Below are 20,071 nucleotides of genomic sequence, written 5' to 3' on the forward strand. Positions count from 1 at the left end.
ATCTGGAGCAAGATATACGTTGCAGACAGTTATTTCCTGTGTTGTCCTTATCCTGACAGCCACAGCTTCAAGAGGGGTTTGAAGGGACACAGGTTCACTGTATAATGAGTTCAGGACATAGAAGCAAACTCTACCTGATACTCATTTATAGTCGCTATGGTTCCTGTAATATCCCTTATAGCCGCAGAGGGCAAGGTCCACATTGCCAGGCACCAGGTTTCCTGGAGGACAATGCAGAAAGCAGGTGTAAAGCTTAACAGTTGCCGTAGGTCAGCCAAGTGGTGGAAGAAACTGCCAACAATTCCACTAGAGGATGACATTATTGTGAGACTGGGAAGGCATGGAACATTCAAAGAGGCAGTTTACGCCTCAGGGTCACCTGCTGCCACCGACTTTTTGCCTGATCAGTCTATATCCATTGTGTCTGAGGGTCTGGCGAGATCGAGTTCCTCAGCGGACACCAAAATCTCCCACTCCAACCGGCCCTCCCCATGGGCACCACCCAGCCACAGCAAAGGCCCCTGTGTGGTCAGGGGCTACAACCAACAGGTTACATGGCAGCCCCACCACATCGGACTGGCTACTTACTGTACTGGATATCAGGTGCAAAAAAGTCCATGGCCATCGTCAACACAGAAAGCGACACTGCATACTGCATGGTGGAAAATGCACCCAGGAAAGTGTCCTTGCCCAAGAGATGGAGAACGAGCGGGACTGAAATGCGACGACGAGAAAGTGGGCTAAAGATGTCTATGCATGACAGACACTATGCACCATGTAAGGCGCCCTTCCCCAATTGGCTCGCTCATTGGAAAAATTTTGAAGAATGGAGGTCAAACCCTACATGGAACCATTACATAAAGGCCGAAACGTGTGAAACGCCTTTTAGTCGCCTCTTACGACAGGAATACCTTGGGCCTATTCTTACCCCAGGCCTGCAGGGGGCAGCACAATATTATTGCAAAAATAATAAAAATTGAAAAGATCTACCTGAACTGTGAACTATCCAATAAAAACTCAATATTCTGGGAAACACCATAAATATGTTACCCTGTCTATTAACCAACAACATTTAGCACAATTTCGCAAGTTACATTTAGTAACTCTAGGGACGTTGACAGACACAGTTACTATGGAGGGGTCTCTCAGACTCTTTATTTTTTATAAATAAAGCAAATGTTTTATTGAATATTTATTTTCATGACTTCTTGTCATTCATTACATTTCTTACAAGTAGACACTGTGGAAATTCTAATGTTTTTAAAATTGCAGGGTTTTAAACATTTAGACAAATAAAATAGCGAAACTTGCAGTATATTTTTAACTTATGTGTTACAAAAATAACAGTAGGCAGTTAGTTCTCTACTCACTCGCAAATTATGATCATACACATACGCAAAATAAGTACTTGGGAAAACAAACTTCATTTATGAGAAATTGTATAGAAAGTCAGTTTTGAGTTTACTGCTCATTGTTTCAAATAGACTGGCTGTTGCACTCCACAATTTAATAAAGGGAAAAATTTCGCCACATTGTACTTTTAAAAGAACAAGTACAAATTAATTATGTAGTCTTGTGAAGTTCTGAATCATATTTTAATCACTTTCAACTAGTATGTATGTCATGCAGATCTTCCTAGAACACTCCAAACAAATCGGAAGACTACACTGTTGACAGAAATCTTTTTTTCCTCTTCAGATGAGGAAGGCATAAGGTATGGTGCACATTTTTTGTTTTACGAATTTTTCTTTTGCTACGGCTCATCTTGTATGAGAAGTATTCTTCTGACGGTGTCACTAAACTCTCGTGGCAAGTGTTCTATAGAAGATCTATGCTTCACATGAGGCTCAGCACGATCTCTTGCTAAGAGTCTTCACGAAGATTAATCTCGTCTTTACCTCTGCCTTTGGATAAGCTTGATGCACCACACAAGAATTCACACTACAAGCAACATCCACTAATGTGAAGAAAATGGCCAAAGGCCATCTTCTCGTACACAAGCTTGATGAATAAGATGCACACCTTTGGTTGAGACAGTCCACGCCATATTTTGTCATGTTATAAAACATGATGATCTCTGGTTTTCCTGATACAGGTTCATTGTTTACTGCATGGTCCATAAAAGAGATCAGTATTGCAGCTTTTGACTTCTTGGGGACAGAGGAAACCAGTGTCATTTTCTTCTGTAAAACCATAAACAGTTGTCTTCACACCTCGTTCTTTTATCAGGTAGAAATTGCTGTGGCATCTCCGTTTTAATTCTTTTCAGCATGCCAATGTACGCGAGACCTTTCTTTGAAAATTCATTGACTAGGTCTACTGATGAGTACCAGTTGTCATATGTAATATTTCTCTATGTATTTTCAATGTGCTCTAAGCTTAGATATTTTCAGATTTGTTCATTGGATGATTTCATCTAGAATATCTTGGTAAAGAACAGTTTCCATACCTCCAAAACAGCAGTGTTTCCTTGAGACTTTTCACTGTCTGTTGCAGTTCAGGAAGTTGCAAGATGATGTGCTGCCTTGTTCTTACGTTAGCTGGCGGCTGCTGCTTTCTCCAGCGAAAACATTTGTTCTTACAAAAGAAGTAAGCTTATGCATCGTCATCAGCTGTCACATCTTCATAACTTTGTTTCCTGCTCTGAATTAGTGTCTTGATCAATAAAGATCTTGAAATCAGGGTCATTATGTCCATGATCAAAGTCTTCGTCTGAGGATTCACTGAGATGTTTATGAACGTCCACATCCATCTTATGCAAACATGTTCCATACAAGGTCCACCTTTCCCCGCAATGGAGAACCGATAGCATTCAATGGGATAATGCCACGCGCACAAAAGGTTACGTCTGAGAGACCTCTCAAGGCCCATAAAAAAGAAACTAGCAACAATGGAAGAGTTCTGGCACGTGTAGCTTGTCAACCAATAGGAAGGTACACAGAAAGATTCAATTTCACTTCACAGGGGTGTATGAAATATTACGAGACAAAAAAATCATAGTGGTCTCAGAGACACTCCATACTAATTAAGGATTAACAATAATATATTGTTACATGCTAGTGACTCTTCTGTGTAAACGGCTGTTTTACTGTAATATAGAACTTAGCTGTAACAAGTTTTACAAAGTAGTAACAATATTATGGAAAGGATAGTTGCTGCTCACCATATAGTGGAGGGGCTGAGCCGCAGATAGGAACAACAAAAAGACTGTCTGAAAGTGAGCTTTCTGCCAACAAGGCCTTTGTCCAAAGTTCACTTTCTGACAGTCTTGTTGTCGTGTCTACCTGCAAGTAAGCATCTCCACTATATGGTAAGTAGCAACTGTCCTTTTCAAAATATTGTTACGTTCTATCCCTAATTTTCCATTGTTTAAAATGAAACAATTTCATTTTTATTTTGAATAAAGGTGTGCATGCGATGTGCATGCCCGTGTGAAAGGGGGGGGAGAACACAAAGTCTATAAATTTCCTGAGCTATTACTAATGAGCAAGCGAGTTGTCTCCTGCCTCATTTTTGTTAATTGTTTAACAACATACCTGATATCTTCTTCAAATGGTCAGAAGACTCTGTACCTAAATATTGTGGCAGACATTTCTGGCATCTGTCAGTTCTCACAAAATTTCATAAATCGAGAATAATGTGTGTAAACTCCATGTAATTCTTATAAATCTATACTACACAATGAACATTTTTTGTATAAGAGGTAACACACCACACAACTGTGCCACGTGACACCAGCAAATAAAATTACACAAATAAAATCAGATAGTCAGGTCATGTGTACATCAGGTGCCCTTGCTTGTATGAATCAATGGTGTGTGTGTGTGTGTGTGTGTTTTTCTCATTTTCTGACAAAGGCTGTGGCCAAAAGCTTATGTTTAAGTGTGTCTTAATTATGTTCGCCTCAAACTTAAAGTGTCATCTTTACAGTAAGTAGCAATATATCTTTTCCTATACAGCTGATACTCCAACCTGTAGTTTCCACTGTTTAAATTAAGTACTCAGGTTATTTATGCAACCGATACTGGTACACTTATCAGAACCCATACTCTTTAACAATGTGGTTTTCCTTGTATATGATACCATCCAATTCCATCTTCTCTAACATCTGCTGTCAGTGTACCAAATTTAATAATTACACATATTTGAAAAATACAAATTACAGGGATGCCTTCTGTGAAACACCTGTTAATTGACATAAAAATGTTCTACTCAATTTTCTCTGTTGATTCTTTCACATTTGAATTAACAGTTAAACCTCATCTAAAAAACTGGATTATCCAACATAGTAATATTCACTGACAAGACAAAATCTTTGACTGTGTTAGTGTTCTCTTTTATCTCCAGAAAATTATACACTATCTTTTTTTCCAAAGTAGCATTAAATTTATTGGAGATCATAAACTGGGCATTCCCTTAAACTGAGTTACATTTAATAAAAATAACACTCAAGGCAAAATATATTATATACAAACCAATGTAAGTATCTGGCCGCAGTAATACGTGCTCTAACTGAGACTTCTTTTGGTATATTTTCTCCACAGTTAGGTTCTTTACATTCTTTTTCGGGGCAGGTGGTGCATCACCACCAGCCATGTCAGCAGAGCCATTCTGCATTTCATTTGCTGCAGCATTCATTTTTGAAAAACAGTCCTGAAAAATAAGTGATGACAGTTTCACACAAGACCCCGTATGCTCTACAGTAATGGTAATTGTTTTCACTTCCTTGATTCTATCATATTAATCCATAGGAGCTATTGGTATGGTTTCCATTATAACTGTTAAAGAGTCTGTTCATATAATACACTAGTTTCCTTTAGCATTTTATCAAGTGTGAGAAATATAAAATAAACTAAAAGAGTACTTCATTATAACACTGTTAGCTAACAACATCAGGTATTATGCAGAATTATGAATGCTCTTAATATCTTAGTTGTATACTCCAATATGTTAAAAAGCAGTTTTTCTTCTAAGGAAAGTTGGTAATCATCCACTTAAGATGCAACAACATATATAAATTTACGTTCTAGGAATAAATGTGGCATTTCACTATATCAAAGACCAGAGAAACTGGCAGCTGGAGGTACCTTCTCTGCATGTTTCCCCTATTGAATGAAAACTTTACGAACAAAAAGTCAGAAGTTGAAAATATTTTTAATAATCATTTTCTAAATGTTGTGGATATAGTAGGATCCAGGTGTTCATTAGAAGATGCTAGGCAGTTAATGGAAGAGGCCATACCTACGCAATTTGATACAATTGAAATCTCACCCACTTCTCCCTCTGAAATTAGGAAAATAATAAACTTGCTTAAAAGCAGGAACTCACATGGAATTGATGGCATTTCCAGCAAAATACTAAAAGCTTGTTCTCAACAGATAAGTAAGATTCTCAGCCAGCTGTGTAATAGCTCACTGGAACAGGGCATTTTCCCTGATAGGTTGAAATATGCTATTGTTATATCTTCGCATAAAAAAGTGTATAGATCTGATGTCAACAATTACCGTCCAATCTCCCTTCTAACAGCTTTATCCAAAATTTTTGAGAAAGTAATGTATTCAAGAGTAGCCTCACATATCTGTAAAAATGAAGTACTAACAAAATGTCAGTTTGGTTTCCAGAAAGGTCATGCTTTCACCAATCAAATTTTGAATGATCTGAATAACCAAACACCACCCATTGGGATTTTTTGTGATCTCTCAAAGGCTTTTGATTGTGTAAATCATGAAATTCTGCTAGACAAGTTCAAGTATTGTGGCATGAGTGGGACAGTGCACAAATGGTTTAATTCGTACCTAACTGGAAGAGTGCAGAAAGTTGAAATAAGCAGTTCTCATAATATGTAAAGATCAGCACATTCCTCAAACTGGGGAACTATCAAGAATGGCGTTCCACAAGGGTCGGTCTTGGGTCCTTTGTTGTTCTTAATATATATTAATGACCTGCCATTCTATATTCATAAAGAGGCAAAGTTAGTTCTCTTTGCTGATGATACAAGTATAGTAATCACACCTGACAAACAAGAATTAACTGATGAAATTGTCAATAATGTCTTTCAGAAAATTACTAAGTGGTTCCTTGTAAACGGACTCTCACTGAATTTTGATAAGACACAGTACATACAGTTCCGTACAGTAAATGGTACGGCGCCATTAATAAATAAATCAGAAGCATATAGCTAAGGTAGAATATTCAAAATTTTTAGGTGTGTCAATTGATGAGAGATTAAATTGGAAGAAACACAATGATGATCTGCTGAAACGTTTGAGTTCAGCTACTTATGCAATAAGGGTCATTGCAAATTTTGGTGATAAACATCTTAGTAAATTAGCGTACTACGCCTATTTTCACTCATTGCTTGCATATGGCATCATATTTTGGGGTTATTCATCACTGAGGAATATAGTATTTATTGCACAAAAGTGTGTAATCAGAATAATAGCTGGAGTCCACCCAAGATCATCCTGCAGACATTTATTTAAGGATCTAGGGATATTCACAGTAGCTTCTCAGTATAAATACTCTTATAAAATTTGTTATTAACAACCAAACCCAAGTCAAAAGTAATAGCAGTGTGCATAACTACAATACTAGGAGAAAGGACGATCTTCACTATTCAAGATTAAATCTAACTTTGGCACAGAAAGGGGTGATTTATACTGCCACTAAAGTCTTTGGTCACTTACCAAATAGTATCAGAAGTCTGACAGATAACCAACAACTATTTAAAGAAGAAATTAAAGAATTTCTGAATGACAACTCCTACTCCATAAAGGAATTTTTAGATATAAATTAAGAAAAAAGGTAAAACAAACAAAAATATTAAAAAAATTAAAAAAAAACAAAAATAAAGAAGTTGTTATATTAACTTAATTATGTTGTTAAGTTAACTTAATTATGTCATGTATTAGAAAATTTGACTCATTCCACATCATTACGAAATATCGTATTCATGATCCATGGGACTAGTATTAATCTAATCTAATCTACTAGTGGCATCACAGTACAATTAACCATCACATCAGAGGCCTACAGCCAGCGCAAGTCAACACTAAGCCACTAGACAAAGTGTGCATAACGTATTAAACAGTGCTCACTTGAAAATATGACACCTGAAACCTGCAGACAGTACACTGCAGTAACAATTTTATAGACAGAAGTGGACAGGGAGATATTTTAAACAATTTATTATGGCTGTGAGCCATATGCCAGGAAAATGTTTACAAAACATTGTAGTGAAACAGCAGCCCCTCCATACTAATGTATTCTTATGTGATTTAGAATCTATATTGGAGTCAAATACAATTATTAGTGCTCATCTGTTAAATTATGAAGCTACTTCAGTTTTGATTACGTGAATCTCTAAAAATTCTTTAACTTTGCAAGTTACTTTTAACCTAAGGACAGAACACAAAACACAGGTCCTCTGCTTCTCTAAAGTAACAACGGCAAACATCAGCAGAGGCAGTGTATGCAAGGTGGCTGTTCTGCCTCTCATTGATTAATTTTTCAGGAAAGGGGGGAGGGATGAGGGAGGGGGGCACATATGACAGGAAAGCAGAGAGAAGGAACAGCAAATAGTGTTTACAGCTTTGCTGAAGGAAATGAACTAGAAACACAAAATGTGGCATGTTTATGGTTGATCAGTTATCCTATTCTGAAGACTCAATATCCAAGGGGTAATTTGAAGCAATGACAATGTTTTTAATGACATTTTCTCAGATGCCTTTGTACAAAAAGTAGTTTTTTGGTAGATTTTCAGTGTAGTGTACTTACTTAATCCTGTCTTCCACAACATCATCAATGGCTTCCTCAAGTAAATTTTGTACATCTTTCATTCTGAATGTGCAATTTCTGGATGCAAACTTTTGTTTCACTAGGACCCGTACTGTTCTATCAGCTAAATTGGCAGTAATAAAGGGCAGATGCACAACTTTATGGCCCATTTCTGCTGCAAAACTGTCCTGCTAAAATGTATTGTAAAGGTGCTTGACTTCCTCCAACATCTCTGCATTCTGTATAGTGCTCGAAACAAACTGTTGCTCGCTTCTAGTCACAAAGCAATTTCTTCCTTCTTTGTATCTAAATTACGAATTTTCTCCTTTTTTCTTGAATGGTAATTGGCATTATCTATAATTTTCACATAACCATTTTCTAGTGCAAGATGTACATATAAGCTTTACACATTGATAATCCTGACGATCCTGCAAGACTGACAATAAGTCATTTCCTTTACCACTTGGTACTTAACTACCTGTGCCCTTTGAATCCTGCCCTGTAGGCTTTCTGGCATAATTTTCTTTTTTTTTTTTTAGGGCGCACAACTACAGTGGTCTTTAGCGCCCAGACTAAATTATGAATGCACTGCGAGGCACAACGTTAAAACAGCAACTAAAAAGGGCAACACCATAAAAGGCACATTAACAGGCAAGAGATTAAAAGAAAACAGCATAATCAAATGTTCTTAGACAGGTTTGTAGCAACTGCTCCTGGGTCATCTGCTAAAATTTCATCCAGAGTACATGGCAGGCCAAGATCAATGCGCAGTGTATTAAAATTCGGGCAGGACGTTAAAATGTGGCGTACCATCAGCAATTGCCCACATGGGTAGAACGGCGCCGTCGCAGACGTCAGCAGTGGCTGAACTGGCAGTGTCCAATCCGTAACCAGGCCAAAACGACCTCCTCCCGCCGAGAAGGGCGTGAAGAGGTCGTCCAAGCCGTGGGGAGAGGTTTCAAAGTTCGAAGCTTGTTTTCAGTAAGTGTAGACCAATCGGCACGCCACAGCGATAAAATTCACTGACAAATGACACTGCGAAAATCAGATGAAGGCACACAACAAGAAGCTGTCCGAGGCTGGAGGACCGCAGCCTTGGCCGCAGCATCTGCAGCTTCGTTCATAGGGATACCGACATGGCCAGGAACCCTCATAAAGGTAACCGGAGAACTGTTGTCCGCCAGCTGCTGAAGAGAGCGTTGAATCCGGTGCACGAAAGGGTGAACCGGATACGGATCACTGAGGCTCTGGATGGCGCTCAGGGAATCAGAGCAGATGACATAAGCAGAATGTTGGTGGCGGCGTATGTAAAGAACAGCCTGATAGAGGGCAAATAGCTCAGCTGTGAAGACCAAACAATGGCCATGGAGCCGGTATTTGAAACTGTGTGCCCCAACAATAAAAGAACACCAGATACCGTCATTGGTCTTAGAGCCATCTGTATAAATGAAGATTGTATTAATGAACTTCGAAGTTCACAAGCAGCGAGCGGTATACCAAAGCTAGGGTAACCTCCATTGGGAGCGGGCTGAGGTCAAGCTGAACGCGAACCTGAGCCTGGAGCCAAGGTGGCGTTTGGCTCTCGCCCACTCTAAAGGGTGCAGGAAGTGGAAAATCAAGTTGCTGAAGGAGGCAATGAAAGCGAACTCCACGGGCTAGCAGGGCAGATACAACAACCCATATTGACAGTCGAGAGAGTCGTCAAAAAAGGAACGATAAGATGGGTGGTCGGGCATTGATAATAGCCGACAGGCATACCGACAAAGCAGTATATCGCGCCGGTAGGTTAGTGGCAATTCACCAGCTTCGGCATGAAGACTCTCGATGGGACTAGTATAGAATGCTCCGATCGCAAGACGTAACCCCCGATGTTGTATAGAGTTGAGGCGGCGTAAGATGAACGGCCGTGCAGAGGAGTATACAAAGCTCCCATAATCCAGGTTTGAGTGGACGATCAACCGATATAGGCAAAGTAGGACGGTGCAATCCGCTCCCCACAACGTACCGCGGAGAACATTTAGGGAACGGGTACAACGGGCAGCCAAATATGACACATGTGGAGACCAGCAAAGTTTCCTGTCAAATGTAAGACCTAAAAATTTTGTTGTCTCCACGAATGGGAGAGCAACGGGACAGAGATGTAAGGACGGTGGGAGAAACTCTTTGTAGCGCCAAAAGTTAATACAGACCGTCTTCTCGGCAGAAAAACGGAAGCCATTGGTGACACTCCAGGAGTAAAGACGGTCAAGACAACGCTGAAGACAGCACTCCAGGTAAAATGTACACTGCGCGCTGCAGTAGATGGTAAAATCATCCACGAAAAGGGAGCCTAATACATCAGCTGGGAGGCAATCCATTACTGGATTGATCGCTATGGCAAAGAGAGCGACGCTCAAAACTGAGCCCTGTGGCACCCATTCTCCTGGCGAAAGGCGTCGGGCAGGACAGAACCCACACGTACCCTGAACTTTCGATCCATTAAAAATACATGAATAAAAAGAGGCAGGCGACCGCGAAGGCCCCATGTATGCATGGTGCGGAGAATGCCCGCCCTCCAACAGGTGTCGTAAGCCTTCTCCAAATCAAAGAACACAGCCACTGTCTGGCGCTTCCGCAAGAAGGTATTCACAATGAAGGTCGACAAGGTAACCACTTGGTCAACAGCAGAGCGGCGCCTACGAAATCCACATTGTACATTGGTAAGTAGGCGTCGAGATTCGAGCAGCCAAACCAAACAAGTGTTAACCATTCGTTCCATCACCTTACAGAGACAGCTGGTAAGGGAAATAGGTCGATAACTGGAAGGCTAAGTGCCTGTCCTTCCCCGGCTTAAGAATCATAAAAGAAGGTTGTACATAACAGAGAGACCTGGAGATGCTGAAAGGTTTCAGATTGATAATACAATGATAAGACAGAGATTTAGGAATGGGATTTTAAATTTTAAGGCATTTCCAGAGGCAGACATGGACCCTGACCACAATTTATTGGTTGTGCACTATAGATTAAACGTTAAGGAATTAGAAAAGATGGGACTAGTTACGCTGAAAGGGGAAAGGAATACAGTAGAAGAAGAAGAAGAAGAAGAAGAGATGAAATAGTGAAGGCAGCAGAAGACCAAATACGTAAAAAGACAAGACCTAGTAGAGTCGCAGATAGGCACAACGAAAAGAATGTCATAGCATAAGCTTTCAGCCAACAAGGAATAAGGCCTTTGTCCATAACACACACACACACACACACACACACACACTTCAGCCTCTGGCAGCTGAAGCCACACTGTGTGTGTGTGTGTGTGTGTGTGTGTGTGTGTGTGTGTGTGTGTGTGTGGCGCGCGCGCGCTTTTATATTATGACAGTCTTTTTGTTGTGCCTATCCGTGATTCAGCATCTCCACTATCTGATGATTAACAACTTTCCTTTTCATAATATTGTTACATTTCATCCTGGATTTTCCAGTGTTTGATCAATGCCTAATAGAAATACTTGAACGACACAAGAGATATTGTATTTAACTGATGAAAGGTGAAAACATAAAAATGGAGCAAATGCAACAGGTAAAAGAGAATACAAACAATTAAAAACTCAGTGACAGGAAGTGTTAAAAACCAGGCAGAGGAACTTGAAGGGAATATTACTGAAAGGAAAGGGGATGTAGATGGTGAGTTGGGAGACACGATACAGTGAGAAGAATTTGACAGAGGTCTGAAAGATCAAGTCAAACTACTGATATCCTTGAGAGCCCGCCATGACAAAACTCTTTCACCTGGTGTGTAAGATGTACCAGACAGCCGAAATACCCCCATACTTCAAAAATAATGTAAGATTGTAATAATTTCAATTCCAAAGGAAGCAGTTGTTGACTGATGTGAAAATTACTGAACTACCAGTTCAATAAGTCATGGTTGCAAAATACTAACCTCAATCTTTTTTTTAATAGAAGAATGGAAAAACTGATACAAGCTGATGTTGGGAAAGATCAGTTTGGATTCTTGAGAACTAGGAACACGTGAGGCAACACTGACCCTACAAGTTCTATTAGAATGTGGGTTACGGAAAGGCAAGCCCATGGTTATAGCATTTGTAGATTTAGGGAAAGTTTTTGACAATGTAGACTGGAATTCTGTCTTTTAAATTCTGAAGGTGCCAGGGGTAAAATACAGGGAGTGAAAGGCTATTTACAATTTGTACCGAAACCGGACAGCAAATACAAGAGTTGAGGAGCATTAAAGGAAAGCAATGGTTGAGAAGGGAGTGGGACAGGTTTGTAGCCTATCCCCGATGTTATTCAATCTATAGATTGAATAAGCAGTAAAGGAAACCAAAGAAAAATCTGGAGTACGAATTAAAGTTCAGGAAAAAAAATAAAAACTTTAAAGTTTGCCGATGACATTGTAATTATATCAGAGACAGCAAAGGACTTTGAAGAGCAGTTGAACGGAATCGACACTGTCTTGAAAGGAGGATGTAAGATGATGATAATCAAAAGCAAAACAAGGACAATGGAACAAAGTCGAATTAAATCATGTGATGCTAAGGGAATTAGATTAGGGAACAAGATAAAGTAGTAGATCAGTTTTGCTATTTGGACACCAAAATAACTTGTGATGGCCTAAGCAGAGAGGATATAAAATGGAAACTGGTAATGGGAAGGAAAGCATTTCTGTAGAAGATATTTGTTGATTTAAGTGTTAGGAAGTCTTTTCTGAAGGTATTTGCTGAAGTGTAGCCATGTATGGAAGTGAAACATGATTGATAAACAGGTTAGACAAGAAGAGAATAGAAGCTTTTGAAATGTGGTGCTAAAGAATAATGTTAAAGATTAGAAGCCAGTTGATCATGTAACTAATGTGGAGGTACTGAATGGAAATGGGGAGAAATTTGTGGCACACTTGACCAAAAGAAGGTATTGTTGGACAGGACACATTCTGAGACATCAAGGGATCACCAATTTAGTACTGGAGGGAAGTGTGAAGGGGTAAAAATTGTAGATGGAGACCAAGAGATGAAAACAGTCAGTAGATTCAGAAGGACATAGGTTGCAGTAATTATTCGGAGATGAAGAGTCTAGCACAGGATACAGTAGTACGGAGAGCTGAATCAAACCAGTCTACAGACGGAAGACCACAATGGTATCACTTCAAAAAACTGATGTGCTAATAGACTTCGTGCATCCGGAGGGTCCCACACATTCATACTATAGGACAGATAGAAAAGATTATTGCTTGGTTCCAAAGCAGCATATTATCACCAACATATCTGATCCATCTGAAACATTGACTGGGTTCCAGAACACATTCCCTAAGCAAACTTTATTCAATACTGAAGAAAAATTCAGGCTGAGTCTATAGTAACAACAGCTCAGTCTTGCAAACCTGATAAACCGACCAGTAGGCATAGAAACATCGCACTCAAACACTTTGCCTCGGAAGCTGATTAGAAACAGGCTTGGAAATCTGACAAGGCAATCCAATTCAGGCTTGGGAACCAGTACAAAGGGACCATTGTGTCTGCTCTTGCATGGCTAACGGGTGTGGCCCCAAGGCGATGGTATTACCGAAGCGACCATTTCCCAATAAAATTTTTCTTTTATGTGGCCTTAAAAAACAAACAAATTCTCATGTATCTATTTACATTAAATAGTGTATACCACGATAATGTTCCAGAAAGAAATTTTCACTCTGCAGCGGACTGTGCACTGATATGAAACTTCCTGGCAGATTAATACTGCGTGCCGGACCGAAAATCGAACTCTGGACTTTTGCCTTTCGCGAGCAAATGCTCTGCCGACTCACGACCCGCACTCATAGCTACAATTCTGCCAGTATCTCGTTTCTTACTTTCCAAACTTTATAGATGCTTGGTAGAGCACTTGCCCATGAAAGGGTAAAGTCCCAGATTCGAGCCTCGGTCAAGCTCACAGTTTTAATCTGCCAGGAAATTACTACAACAACAACTACTACAAAGCATATCGAGAGTTTTAACTGCCTGTAGCAGGTCTGCAAGCAGAATATAATTATATTCTACAAGTAACAAATCTTATTGTTCTTTGGCATACTAATGAGAAAAGACATTGTTCCAGTCATTCATGCCAAAAATTGGGAACACTGGCTCCGACAGAAACCGAGCAACATTATCTTACATGTAGGAAAATGAAATATATTTAACATGCCCAACCTCAAAGATGATTACACTGAATACAGGACACGCACAAAGAAGACTTCGCAGTTTAATTTTCTTCATATCTCAATATTCTCTCTTTACTAATTGTAATAGTATTGGATGCATTACAAGATGTGACTTCATGAATGATACAATGTTCAGCAATTTATATGAATCATGATGATACCAGTGAAAATTAGATGGATAGGTTGTTAACTAATGATTACTGAATTGAACTGGGAAGAAAATAAATTTCCGACAATTTGACTAAAAGAACACATCAGATGACAAGGCACATCTTGACGCATGAGCAAACTGTCAATTCAGTAACAGAGGGAAATGTGGATGGTAAACATTCTAGAGAAAGGGCAAGACTTGACTGCAGTAAGCAGGCATGTATAGGATGGACCAGCATGGAGACTTATATGAAACCTGTATTTGGAGTGAAGGCTAGAACAAAGTAAAATTTGGAGCTGAAGTTACATATTGCATCTCACCTGAAATCTTGGTTGTGTTGACAGACATAGCCCAATGTCTATGTTAGGTTGTAAGGTGACTATTCGGTTGGGAGTTGGCAAAGTCAACAAATGTGAAAGCAGAAAAATCTGGTTGTTGTAATAAGTAGACTGGTAGGAACGCCTAACATTAACATCTGTGCCATAGTGAAAAATTCAAGGAGTTGCAATATGTAACTTTTACCAAATCTGGAATGTTACAATAGTTTTCAGTGCAAGTGTTCTACACTTACCTCTGAAATGACCTACGTTACTTTTTAAACTTCGTTAACAATGCTGTCTCCCTCCAGCACACTTGAGGAAACTAGTTTTATTATTGCTAACTGATTAGCATGTCAAGGAGTCGTCGATCTGTATTGGTACTACTGGCGCACACACTTTCAGGGGCATGTTTCCATCCATTTCAACAACATAAAAACAGATAATTCAAAGATAACTGCAAATTATCGTTAAATAATCGCGAAATTTTTCCGCACGAAATTCCTTTTACAACTGAAGAGATCTGTTTATTCAGCAATCAAATTCACAATAACATTGGTTAATTACAAATTACAAGGCACCATCTCACAGTTAGTAGTAGGCTAATGTAAGGATCTTACACAACCAAAAATGTAAAAAATCAGGCAATAACAGATGTAAATGTTTTTTTGGACCCAATTTCGTTTGAATAATTATTACGTAACATATTTACATTTAACAGAGCTGAAAATAAGTACCCAACGACGATGGACAGAGCTCCTAGCTTGAGACTACGTAAAATGAAGCAGTTGCTTACACACAAGCCGGATTTGAAATCAGCTAATTTTGTTTGCACACAAAGATACGCTTACAGCAAGCGTTCCAAAACTTAACTAATTTTCGAATGGTATTAGATCATAGGTACTGCGAAATATTTATGTATTTTCATTCTGTTCGCTTTTTCACGAAGTCGCTCATTCCTTAGATTCGATCGTAGTAACGATTTATCATATTATTTAAATCAAAAACCTTTAAGGATATTTCGCGAGCCAAGAAACAGCAAAAAAAATGGCTCAAACACGATTTATAACAAACGTCAAAACTTGACATTATTCCACTTGTTATTTAAGAATCAAAGAAAATGAGTAGAACTCAAGACATCATCAAAATAATAACCCTGCAATCTGAAAACGAATTAACACACCTAAAATTAAATTACTATGAGGGGACCTTATCACACAGATTCCTTCTAGACTAAGGAAAATAATAACAAATAGAAAATAATCCGTAACGGCAAAAACGCTGCTGAAGAAACGGCCACTCGCCGGAACACAAAAATTGACTATTTCATAACCGACATCATAAATTGCAACTAAAAAATTTCATCATCTTCATCTTACCACCAGTGGGCCTGACATGATCACAATTTTGATAAAAACGTACAAATCCAATTATTTTTCTCCAAGAAACATAAGCACAAACCCTAGTCCAACTGACTATCGGAAATCGTACGTCGTTATGTACAACAAATTCCATTACGATTTGAAAATAGCCAATCAACAGCGTGCTACAAAAGCAAGCATCCTCATTGGCTACTGCAGAACGCCAGAAGCTTTATATCAAAGGACAGTTCATGATCCACACACAGGCACCGTCAGTTTTCTTCTTGTTTACACTATTACTATTTTTGCGTACGAAATATTATTCACACGTACCTGACAGCGTAACTGCTTATTATGACCGGTAATCACCTTTACATTCAAGAACTTCAACAAACCCACAGCGTCTGTCAAACGGTTTTTCTCAATGAATATACATCTGGAAACAGGATAAAATAGTTAATAAAATATGATCCAGCAATTATCAGCGAGCAGAAAATTACCCTCAATTCATCATTAGCTGCATTATTATATCTTTCACACAATATACGCAGAATTACCTACTACAAAGTCCGCTATGCCACCATTTTCGGTGAATGAAAACACCAAAGATAAACCATAACATAAACGAATAATCGATTGGATAGTGTTCGACAGACAACAAGCTAAAGTTAATACAGCGATCGTTGGATCAAGCACTTGATCTGTCAGAGAAACACTATTATATCACAAAATAAAAATACTGATTCGTCACCATCAGTATATGTATACAATTTTTGTTCGGCGAGTAATGAATTTCCACACCCAAACTGGACTATACCAACTGGGGTACCACAGGCAAGGGGCTAAGACCTCTCTCATTTTTAATTTATATAAATGACATCAAAATTTCAATCAGTGGTACTTATATAACCGTGTCTTCTGGTTATACAAATGTTGATGTGACTGATATAAACCAAATATTGCCAACATCAGCACCTAGAGTTTTGGAATATTTACAAAAATGGTTTGAAATTAACAACTTGACTTCAAATAATTCAAAAACGAATTACAGGAATACTAAGTCGGAAAATGACCTACAGTTTTGGAATATTTACAACAATAGTTTAAAGTGAAAAACTTAACTAGCAGCAGGAAAAGGCAGTTTGATTTGCAAAAAAAGTATTAATATGCTTACAGTGGAGGATGGCCACACAATAAAACTTGTTAAGTCAACTTTAAATACTTCAAAATCTGATGACAGCCACCAGACGGAAACAAAGTTAGAAATGACTTAGACCTCAAAATACAAAATAAAGAAGTTATAAGTGTATCTGTCACAAAAGTTTTTGCAGTCCATATAGATGAAAATTTAGATTCAAAAGAACAGATCCACTATCTCATTACCAAGTCAAGTTCTACTGCATTTGCACTACATGTAATTAGTAATGTGCCTAGTAAACAGTGTAGCAGAACTGCCTACCTTGATTACATTTACACTGCTATCACATATGGCATCACTTTCTACTCTCATAGTACGACAAATTCAAAAACCATCTTCACACGACAAAAACGAGCTGTTAGAATAAACACCAACAGTTCAAGGCTAAGAAACTCCAAACAGCTATTTCAACAGCTAAATATTCTACCTCTACCATGCCTCTACATACAAAAGAGTGTAATAACTATGAAAAGGTGCAATGAAAATTTCAAAACCAACTCAAATCTCCAATCACATATACAAAAATGTGCAATGAAATCCATTTAAAAATACTAAATAAGGCTATTGCACAGAAAGAAACAAATGTTCAAGGTACAAAATTGAATAACAAACTCCCAGCACATCTAAAAGAAATTTAAATAATTGTCTACATATAAGGGAACAATATTCAAGTTTTTAAGGACCAATTGCTATTACAGTGCAAACCAATACTTCAACAACCTAGCAGCAAATAATCATACTCATATACTGTGCTGATACTACACTGAAGTGCCACAGAAACTCGTATATCCACTCGTGTTCAAATACAGAGATATGTAAACAGGCAGAATACGGCGCTGCGGTCGGAAACGTCTATATAAGATGAACAAGTGTCTGGTGCAGTTGACAGATCGGTTACTGCTGTTACAATGGCAGGTTATCAAGATTTAAGGGTGTTTGAACGTGGTGTTATAGATGGCTCATGAGCAAACAATGAAGTGGGGATTTTCCCGTACAGCCATTACAGGAGAGTAACGTGAATATCAGGAATCCCGTAAAAGATCAAATCTTTGACATTGCTGCAGCTGGAAGACGATCCTGCAAGAACAGGGCCAATGACGACTGAACAGAATCGTTCAACATGACAGAAGTCAAGCCTTCTGTAAATTGCTGCAGATTTCAGTGCTGTGTCATCAACAAGTGTCAGCATGTGAACCACTCAACGAAACTTCATTGATATGGGCATTTGGAGCCGAAGGCGCCCATTTGTGTACCCTTGATGACACCACGACACAAAGCTTTACGCCTCGCCTGGGACCGTGAACGCCGATATTGGACTGTTGATTACTGTAATCATGCTGCCTGGTTGGACGGGTCTCGTTTCTAATTGTATCGAGTGGACGGACGTGTACGGGTACGGAGAAAACCTCATGAATCCATGGACCCAGGGTGTCAGCACAGGACCGTTAAAGCTGGTGGAGGCTCTGTAATGCTGTGGGGCGTGTGCAGTCGGAGTGATATGGGATACCTCCAGATGCGACTCTGGCAGGTGACACATACTTAAGCATCCTGTCCAATCACTTGCATCTGTTCATGCCCATTTTGCATTCCGATGGACTTGGGCAATTCCAGCAGGTCAATGCAACACCCCACACGCCCAGAATAGCTACAGAGTGGTACTTCTGAGTTTAAACACTTCCACTGGCCACTCAACTCACCAGACATGAACATTATTGAGCATATCTGGGATGCCTTCCAACTTGCTGTTCAGAAGAGATCTCCATCACCTCGTACTATTACAGATTTATGAACAGCTGTGCAGGATTTATGGTGTCAATTCCCTCCAGCAATACTTCAGACAATAGTCAAGTCCATGCAACGTCTGTTGCGGCACTTCTGCGTGCTTGCAGGGCCCCTACACAATATGAGGCAGCTGTACAAGTCTCTTTGGTTCTTCAGTGTATATGCCACACTCAGTGTCGACAGTATTTTCAGCCAAATGTTTGCTACAATCTGAATCAGTATTTTGAACAGAAGTGTTGCAACTATTATGTGTTTTTATTTAAATCTCAATTAAGCATTCCATGAAAAATATCTGCCAGCTCGGTGGCCGAGCGGTTCTAGGCACTTCAGTCCGGAATCACGTGACTACTACGGACGAAGTTTCATATCCTCCCTCGGGCATCGCTGTGTATGATGTCCTAAGGTTAGTTACGTTTAAGTACTTCTAAGTTCCATGGGGACTGATGACTCCAGATATTTAGTCTCATAGTGGTCAGAGCCATTTGAATCATTTCAAAATATTTTTTGTGTAATTAATCAAAGTTCTGATTACAGTTTTAATGTAAGATTGTACAGGGTACTGTGCAACCTTGTAATTGTAGGCTACTGTACATCCTTGTATGTGTGTGTGTGTGCGTGTTTATTTATTTTTGTATACTGTGTTTTTTTCTGATGAAATCGATGCAATTTAAATTGTCTCTGGATGAATAAACTACTACTAAACTACATCCATACACCAACATCTGATTTGTAAACAGCTGTATAAAACATGACACAGGGTGCATGCATTATAATAGGTATTAAAAATTTCGCACATTCAATTCGCACTTGGAGTTCAGAAAGACTGACGGATTAACTGCCCATGTCAACGTTTAATTAGTCTAATCTTGCCATCACAGTTTCTGTAGGAACAGTAAAGAATAAATAGTATGCCAGCGGGAAATGCTCCTATCAGAGCACAAGAAAATCGACTATGTTCCTGCTAAATGAGTCTGACTGGAAAGAAGGGTAGCAGCTGCCTCAACCTAGCTTCCTCAGCAGTTTTAAAAATTTTCCCAAAAAGTTTGGCATGCAAACCTATTCACTCTGTTTTTAAAATACAACACACCTCTCACTTCCACAAGCTCCCCTAATTCGCTTATTCACTCACACCTGTTCACTCACAGTTCACCATTCTGACTCACTCATTCAGCCCAGCTCATTGTCATTATATCTTTGTCTCTAACTGTCACTGTCTCCTGTCCTACAGCCACATCCTCCTTGTTCTGTCCTACCACTACTGTCTCCCCTCACTTTCACTTTTCCGTCTCACTCTGACTCCTA

The 20,071-nt window shown here is 39.1% G+C and overlaps 1 protein-coding gene across 3 annotated transcripts in view; it reads right to left on the reverse strand.

Moving 5' to 3' along the window:
- The window catches only part of LOC126253341 (DNA topoisomerase 2-alpha-like), a 183,945-nt gene extending 167,566 nt beyond the window's left edge, over positions 1 to 16,379 (reverse strand). The window contains exons 1-3 of one of the 3 annotated variants that reach the window (XM_049954608.1): positions 16,347 to 16,379; positions 16,123 to 16,225; positions 4,476 to 4,653 (exon numbers count right to left, since the gene is read on the reverse strand). In XM_049954608.1, the coding sequence (XP_049810565.1) occupies positions 4,476 to 4,638 (163 nt within the window). In that variant the 5' untranslated portion in view covers positions 4,639 to 4,653; positions 16,123 to 16,225; positions 16,347 to 16,379. Of the gene's footprint in view, positions 1 to 4,475; positions 4,654 to 15,807; positions 15,930 to 16,122; positions 16,226 to 16,346 lie in introns of those variants that run through there. The other 2 variants (XM_049954609.1, XM_049954607.1) reach the window with 2 other exon arrangements.
- Between the last annotated feature and the right edge of the window lie 3,692 nt (positions 16,380 to 20,071).

Source organism: Schistocerca nitens, chromosome 4 (assembly GCF_023898315.1).
Source record: "Schistocerca nitens isolate TAMUIC-IGC-003100 chromosome 4, iqSchNite1.1, whole genome shotgun sequence".
Classification (NCBI taxonomy): Eukaryota; Metazoa; Arthropoda; class Insecta; order Orthoptera; family Acrididae; genus Schistocerca; species Schistocerca nitens.